The 9,277-nt window shown below is 31.2% G+C and overlaps 1 protein-coding gene across 1 annotated transcript; it reads left to right on the forward strand.

Moving 5' to 3' along the window:
• Window positions 1–6,575: 6,575 nt before the first annotated feature.
• LOC107495255 (pectinesterase inhibitor 2-like) lies at window positions 6,576–7,175 on the forward strand. Its single transcript, XM_016116365.1, has one exon. The coding sequence runs from the start codon at window positions 6,576–6,578 to the stop codon at window positions 7,173–7,175; it is 600 nt and encodes a 199-aa protein (XP_015971851.1).
• Window positions 7,176–9,277: the final 2,102 nt, after the last annotated feature.

Below are 9,277 nucleotides of genomic sequence, written 5' to 3' on the forward strand. Positions count from 1 at the left end.
AATCCGAAAGCCTTGCGGATCGGATCCATATCCGCAATTTTTGGATCGGATTCGGATAAATACCGCGGATATGCGGATCGGATCCGATCCATGGACACCCCTAGGAAAGGGGTATGGCGGCTAGGGTTAGGAAAATTAGGGATAGGATTGTGTTTTGGGAATTTAGGATTTTGATTTGGGAATTAGAATTTTGTGATAAAATTGGGGATTTTTGGGTTAATCTAAAATTTAATTAAATCTCTAAAATACTCTAAAATATTATTTATTGTATCAAAATACTAATTGATTTGAAATCAAATACTCTAATTAAAATTATAAGGTAATATAATTATTTTTTTATTTATAAAAATATTAATATTAAATTCTGAAATCTCAATTACTTAAACCAAGCCATATAAAATTTTTATTATTTTATATTTGTTAAACTTTATTATTCAAATATAGAAAATAATTCAATAATTATAAAATCAGATAAAACCTTAAATTACTTTAAATTTAATTAATCAAAATTTGCTTTAATTTATCTTTAATAAAATAATTTCTGAGGTTAAGGTACTTAATGAATAAATAAATCAAAATTAACTCTTAATAAGATTTTTCTGAAAATTTTGGGTCTTACAAATATGGGTTTTGCTCTGAAGGAATATACACATATGAATAATAAACATCTCTCTTTATACAAAAACTTTTTTCCTCTCTCTTTTATACGTTCTTAATATATATAATAGTAGTAAATATATAAGTTACTTCTATTATTATAGCGAGATAATTATATTGGTGAATATCAAAACTAGAGCCTTTTATTTACACTTTTATTTTATATTTTCCTTATTTATTCATTCTACAAAACATTATCAGTACGAGACTCTGATCAAGTTTTAGGAAGACTCCAGGTAACAATTTTTCATTATGTCGAAACTCTCTCATCTTAAATTTAATACTCTTGATATATCTGGAAATAACTATTTATCATGAATACTAGATGTTAAAATCCATCTTGATTCAATGGATCTTGGAGATACCATTAAGGCTGAAAATAATACATCCCAGAAGGATAGAGCCAAAGTTATGATTTTTCTTCGACGTCATCTTGAAGAAGGATTGAAAAATGAATATCTCACAATAAAAGATCTTGCAGATCTGTGGAAAGAACTTGAAAAAAGGTACAATCATCAAAAGACGGTGATACTTCCTCAAGCCCGATATGAATGGACGCACTTGCGTCTACAGGATTTTAAATTCATAAATGAATATAATTTAGCAATGTTTCGAATCACCTCATAAATGAAATTATTTGGGGAAAAGATATCTAATAATGATATGTTAGAGAAAACTTTCTCAACTTTTCATGCCTCGAATGTGCTCCTGCAGCAACAGTATCGAGAAAAAGGATTTAAAAAGTATTCTGAGTTAATTTCTTGCCTTCTTGTTGCTAAATGCAACAATGAATTACTTTAATTTTAAGAAATCATGAAGCGCGCCCAACTGGCGCCACCCCATTTTCTGAAGTAAATGCGACAAATTATAACCCTAGAAGAGGTAAATGGCAAGGTTTTGGTAATAAGAAAAATTATGGAAGGAAGAAGAATTATGTTCATAAGAGAAGATCTCACCAGAAGTGGGATAAAGAAAGAAACAATGGGCAAAATAAATCAATTGAGGATAAATGTTTCTGTTGTGGTAGAAAGGGCCATTGGTCGTGTACCTATTGTACACCAAGGCACCTAGTTGATCTTTATCAAGTATCTTTGAAAAAAGACGACAAAGAAAAGGAACCAAATTTTGTTTCAAATGATGCTAAAAATTCCACCACTCATTATGATGTATCTGATTTTTTTGAGGATCCTAAAGGAAATATTGGTCATTTGATCAATGATGGAATAGTTTAATATATGTATTTGTTAAGTATTTATGTGAATAAATAATGTAAGAAACTTTCTGTTAAGTTTTATGCATTTGAATTTCAAGTGTGATATATATGAATAATGTTTGATAAAATATTTATGAATTTCAAAATTACTGAATGTGCCAAGATAATAATAATAAAATTTTTATACTATACTTATAAAAATATTTTCAATCAAGGAAATGATTTTACTGCGTAAATATTTTTACTCATTTTATTATTATTATTTATTTTTGAAGAGAATGACAATGACATATAGTGAAGATATTTGCCTTGCGGATAGTGCGAGTTTACACACCATTCTCAAAAGTAATATATATTTTACCTATCTTGTGCCAAAAGAAGAATATATTAATATATTATTAGCTCAGACAATGTGATAGAAAACTCTGGAAGAGGTATAATTTTTGTTTCTTGGAGGAATAAAATTCATAATAAATAATGCAATATTATCTACCAAGTCTCTGAGAAACTTGTTGAGTTTCAAAGGTATTCGCCAACATGGATATCATATTGAGACAATGAATGAGGGAAATCATGAGTACTTATGTGTCACAACTCATTATTCAAATAAAAGAGTTATATTAGAAAAGTTACACTCACTTTCATTTGTGTTGTATTATACTAGAATTAGTGCAATTGAATCACATGCCATTATAAACTAGAAGTTTACTAGCTTAAATGAATTTAAAATTTGGCACGACCGATTGGGTCATCCGGGAACTACTATGATGCGGAGAATTATTGGAAACTCCTAAGAAAATTCACTAAAGAACCAAAAGATTCTTAAATCTAGTGAATTTTGTTGTGCTGCATATTCTCAATGGAAGTTAATTTTAAGGCCATCACCAGTAAAGATTGGATTTGAGTCCCCTAAATTCCTAGAAAGGATTCAAGATAACATATGTGGACCTATTAATCCACCATGTGGATCTTTTTTAGATATTTTATGATTCTAATAGATGCATCTTTAAGATGGTCACATGTATGCTTATTATCTTCTTGCAACCTAGCATTTGCGAGATTACCTGCTCAAATTATTTGATTAAAAGCACAATTTTTAGAAAATCTAATCAAAGCAATTCATCTTGATAATGCTGGTGAATTTACTTCCCAAGCTTTTGATGTTTATTGTATGGCTAATAGAATAAGTGTTGAACATCCAGCAAGTTATGTTCATACACAAAATAGGTTAGCAGAATCACTTATTAAACGTCTCAAGTTAATTACTAGATCCTTACCTATGAGAACAAATCTCCTAACTTTGGCTTGGGGGCATGCTATTTTACATGCCGCAACACTTATTCGTTTGAGGCCAACGAGTTACCATCAGTTCTCTCCTATGCAATTAGCTTTTAGCCAACAGCCAAATATTTCCCATTTAAGAATATTCGGGTGTGTGATATATGTTCCCATTGCACCACCTTCTCACACCAAAATGGAACCCCAAAGAAAATTGGAGATATATGTTGGATGTGATTCTCCCTCTATAGTAAGGTATCTTGAGATACAAATTGGAGATGTATTAAAAGTCCGATTTGTAGATTGTCATTTTGATTAATAAAAATTTCCAACATTAGGGGGAGGGAATAAGCTTTCTGAAAAGAAACTCAATTGGAATGTATCATCCTTGATGCATTTAGATCCTCGATCAAGACAATATGAACTAGAAGTTCAAAAGATTATACATTTGCAAAGGATAGCAAATGAATTGCCTGATACATTTTTTGATACAAAGAGGATAACTAAATTCTATATACCGGCTGAAAATTCTCCGATTCGAGTTGATGTCCCAGTCGGACAGATTGCCACCTAAGCAAATTCATGCCAGAAGCGTGGCAGACCCATCAGTTCTAAAGACAAAAATTATTGAAAAAGAAAAGAGATAAATACTATTCCTGTTGAAAAAGACATAGTAAAGACACCTGCAGTTATCCAAATTTCGGATATAATTTTAACGCCAGAAGACGTTCAGGTACTTGAAAATTGTGAAAATAACGAGATCTCGATAGATTATGTCCTTACCGGAGAGAAATAGAACCGAAATAAGACAATTGTCAATAAAATATTTGCATATAATGTGGCATTAAATATCATGCATGAAAATAAGGATCTTAAGCCAAGATCAGTCAAAGAATGTCGACAAAGGAATGATTGGCCAAAATGGGAAGAAGCCATGAAGGCCGAGCTAGACTCACTTACAAAATGTGAAGTCTCTGGACCTGTAGTCCGTACACCAGAAGATGTAAAACCTGTTGGATACTGATGGGTATTTGTGAAAAAATGAAATGAGAAAAATAAAGTTGTACGCTACAATGCTCGACTGTAGCATAAGATTTTTCACAAAGACCCGGTATAGATTATGAAGAAATATATTCCCCTGTAGTGGATGCAATAACATTGCGTTATTTGGTCAGTTTATCCGCATATCATAAACTACATATGCATTTAATGGATGTGGTAACAACCTACTTATACAGCTCATTAGATCGTGATATCTATATGAAAATCCATGAAGGACTAAAGATATCTAAACCATCCAATGAATATTCACATGGGTTATACTCAGTCAAATTGCAAAGATCTTTATATGGTCTAAAGCAATCTAGACGAATATGGTATAATCGTCTTACTGAGTATCTGGCCAAAAACGAATTCAAGAATGATGATATCTGCCCATGTGTTTTCATAAAAAAATCTGCATTTAGATTCATTATAATTGCTGTGTAAGTTGATGATTTAAATATCATTGGAACTTCTGAAGAGATTCCAACAATTATAAAAAATATAAAAGAAGAGTTTGAGATGAAAAATCTTGGAAAGACCAAATTTTGTCTCGACCTGCAGATCGAGCATACAAAAAATGGGATCTTTATTTATCAAACAACATACACAGAAAAGATCTTGAAAAGATTCTATATGGATAAGTCACATCCATTAAGTACTCCTATGATTGTAAGATCCTTGGATATGAAAAATGATCGATTCCGTCCTAAAGAAGAGAATGAAGATATCCTTGGTCTTGAAGTACCATATCTTAGTGCCATTGGAGTGCTAATGTATCTTGCTAATAAGCAAGGTATAGTTCCTCTTCAACTAGAAGACATTGGAATGAAATCAAACAAATCTTTTGATATATTCATGGAATGGTTGATATGGGATTGTTTTACCCATATGGATCCAAGTCACAACTAGTTAGCTATGCAAATGCAGGATACTTGTCTGATCCACACAGAGGGAGATCTCAAACAGGATATCTGTTCACATATGGTGGTACAGCTATATCATGGAGGTTCACAAAACAGACGATAGCAGCAACCTCCTCTAATCATGCTGAAATACTAGCGATATATGAAGCTAGTCACGAGAGTTTTTGACTCAGGAGTCTGATCCAATATATTCTGTCATCATATGGACTGATTGATCATAAGATAGCTCCAACTGTCCTGTTTGAAGATAATACAGCATGCATTGCTCAACTTAAGGGTGGATACATATCAAAGGTGATAGAACAAAGCATATTTCTCTCAAATTCTTCTTCACTCATGATCTTCAAAATCAAGAGACAATTGATGTCCAACAGATCTGCTCAAGTGATAATCTGAAAAATTTATTTACAAAGTCACTCCCAAAATCCTCTTTTAAAAGATTGGTACATCTTGGGATGCGCTGATTTCGAGACATTAAATGATGTCGGCGAGAGGGAGACTGTACTCTTTTTTCCTTGGTCAGGTTTTTTCCCATTGAATTTTTCTTGACAAGGTTTTTAATGAGACAGTCCCCATCAAAGGATATTGTACTCTTTTTCCTTCACTAAAGTTTTTTTCCATTGGGTTTTTCTTTAGTAAGGTTTTAACAAGGTATAATTCTAAATGGTCATCCAAGGGGGAGTGTTGTGATAAGTGTGATGAAGTGGATAACCATTTCTCTATGTTATTGAGAATATCAAAAGAGATTGTATATAATTAATTAAGTTTGAAAAGGTGAACTTTTATATGTATATAAATAGGAGTTTTGCTCTAAAGGAATATACAAACACATGAATAATAAACATCTCTCTCTTTAGACAAAAACTTTTCCCCTCTCTCTTTTATACGTTCCTAATATATATAATAATAGTAAATATATAAGTTACTTCTATTATTATAATGAGATAACTATATTGGTGAATATCAAAACTAGAATCTTCTATGTACATTTTTATTTTATACTTTTTTTATTATTTATTCTACAACATAATCATTTTTCTTATTATATATCATACAGCTCATTAATTATTATATAATTAAATTAAATTTTAAATAATAAATTTTGATAATATAAAAATAAAATATTAATCTAAAATATTGATTAATATGAGTAAAAAATTTTCCTTTAATAATTTTTCTTTGAAAAAGTCTATAGGATTAGTATTTTTATTAAAATTTGGTCAGCATTTAATCAGCAAAATAAAATTGAGTAATCTTACATCATTAAATATAATCTCACACTATTAAAAATACAAATAATGACTAATTGGTGACTACAAATCACAAAATCTATTGCTATATCATTTCTCTTTTTCTTTTACTAGTTGATCGTCATCAGCTCATTATATAACCAGCAAAGGGCTAGCTAGTTAAGGCAATCGGAAGAAGAAATATAATTGAATTTGAAGAAGCCAATAACAATGGTTAATTTCTATGTTAATCGTAGACCTTCCTTGATCTCTTCCATTGTGCTGATTTTCCTTTTACTTGATGCATCCTCATTATCCTATGCAGCAAACAGAGTTGTGGAAGTAAACGTAATATGCAAGCAAACCAAAGACAGGATGAAAGACGTACCCTTCCGTGTGTGTTACAACTTTCTAAACTCAATTCTTGGTGGTGCAAAGGGTAAAGATCTCGTTACCCTAGTACAATACACAATTGGCGTGGTACGTGCCAAAATTACGAACACAATCCATTTCATCGACTCTTTGATTGCGAATTCGCGTAATAATCCTAGTTTAAAGCATCACTATGAGAGGTGTTTGGACCACTTCGGCGAAGAAGGCGCGCTCGGCAGCATTGATTACAGCGGAGAATTGTTGAAGAAAGGAGATTACCAGGGCGTGGATGTGGCTGCTGGTAGTGTCAAAACCAATATTGAAGATTGTGTTTATGGAGATTCACCATCTGATGATCCTCCTCCCCCTCATCCATCTAGTCTCCCTGAACATGCTTCTAACGTTGAGAAATTGGTTGACATACTTATAGTTATTGCATATTTACTGTACACAGGTTAATAATTAATTAGTTTAGCTACTGCTTTAATTTATACTTGAAGCTTAAAAGTTGGTGTTCATTGTTCAGGGTTTTTATGATATATAAATAAAGGCCAACAATATAAATAATACGAAATGAATTAAATGCCCCCTCTTATAGCACGTATGTTTCACGCTCTTTCTTAACAGATTTTTCAATTAACGCGCGCACGTTTTTCTTTTTTTTGTTATTTTTTTCATTATCATCGTCATTAACACCACCTCTTCTTCCTCCTCCTCTTCCTCCTTCTTTCTTCGTTGGATTTTTTTCTCTTCCTTTCTTTTTCTCTTTCTCCTCCATCATCAATTATCTCGTTGTTGAATATAATGAATAATTCAAGTTCATATTATCAATTGAATCAGAACAAAATTAATTATTGTTTTTTAATCCAATCAAGTGGCTGAGGTGTGGTTCAATTCAGAAGAAAAAAATGCAGCATTAGAAGAAACATTTTTCTGTATTTGCAGCAAATTTGGGTGTAATACGAAGATATTTGGGTGTAAAACGAACATATTTGGATGTATTTTTATTTTGATAAGTTCTGCATAATTCAAAACTCTTTCTCTTCCTCCTTCTCATCTTCTGCTGCTGCTTTTTTTTTCATCATCATCACCATCTTCTTTTTCTTTTTTTCTTATTCATCTTTCCTTTTTGTTTTACCTTCTCAAGTTTTTTCTTGTTTTACTCTCTTAACAAGAATAAAAACAAAAAAAATTAAACAAAGAAGAAGAAACACATAATGCTGCAAAATTACTTGAAAGATGATGAACTTACATTCATTTAACTAAAAGAAAGAAAGAAATAAGAAAAAGAAGAAGAAGAAATGCAGCATTAGAGGAAATATTCTTCTATACAAAAATGTTATTTGTACACTAAAATCAGCTACCAATGTATTTGTGTATATATACATGTGTGCTTTAATTTATTTTCAATGTATATTGTATTTCAGTATATATTTTATACTAGTGGCTGACTTTAGTGCTTGATTTTAGTGTACACGGAGCATAACTCATTTCTGTATTTGCAGCAAATTTGGATGTAAAACGAAGATATTTGGGTGTATTTTTATTCTGATAAGTTCTGCATAATTCATAACTCTTATTCTTCCTCCTCCTCATCTTCTACTACTTCTTTTTTTTCATCATCATCACCATTTTCTTCTTCTTTTTTTTTATTCATCTTTTCTTTTTTGTTTTACCTTCTCAAGTTTCTTCTTGTTTTACTCTCTTAACAAGAATAAAAACAAAAAAATCAAACAAAGAAGAAGAATAAATACATAATGCTGCAAACTTACTTAGAAGAGGATGAACTTACATTCATTTAACTAAAAGAAAGAAAAAAATAAGGAAAAGAAGAAAAAGAAAAAAATGTAGCATTAGAGAAAATATTTTTCTGTACAAAAATGTTATTTGTACACTAGAATCAACCACCAATGTATTTGTGTATTAATACATATGTTCTTTAATTTATTTTTATTGTATATTTGTATTTCAGTATGTATTTTATACTGGTGGCTGACTTTAGTGGTTGATTTTAGTGTACATGTAGCATAACTCATTTCTGCATTTGCAGCAAATTTAGGTGTAAAACGAAGATATTTGGGTATATTTTTATTCTGATAAGTTTTGCATAATTCAAAATTCTTCCTCTTCATCATCTTCTGCTGCTTCTTCTTCTTCATCTTCTTATTTCATATTTTCATAATTCTTTTTGGGAGGAAAAAAATCAAACAAAGAAAAAAAATACATAATGTTGCAAAATAAAAAGAAGAATGAGGAGAAACACGACAATGAATATGAAACACAGGGAAAAAAGAGGAGAAACACAAAGAAGAGGAGAAGAAGAAGGAAGAAGAGGATGAGGAGAAAAACGAAGAAAAGAGAAGAAGAAAGAAGAGGAGGAGGAGAAGAAACGCGAAGAAAAAATGACAGTTATGATTTTCATCGAAGAAGAAGAGAAAGAGCCATTCTTAATGGTGAGGAAGCGCTTTGGAAACGTGATGCGTGTGTTAACACGCTTTTATAGGTGAGCGTAGCTTCTGTTGGGTTTGACCCAACTTGTAAGACTTGTAAGCCAAAAAGAC

This window comes from Arachis duranensis, chromosome 6, assembly GCF_000817695.3.
Source record: "Arachis duranensis cultivar V14167 chromosome 6, aradu.V14167.gnm2.J7QH, whole genome shotgun sequence".
NCBI classification, from domain to species: Eukaryota; Viridiplantae; Streptophyta; class Magnoliopsida; order Fabales; family Fabaceae; genus Arachis; species Arachis duranensis.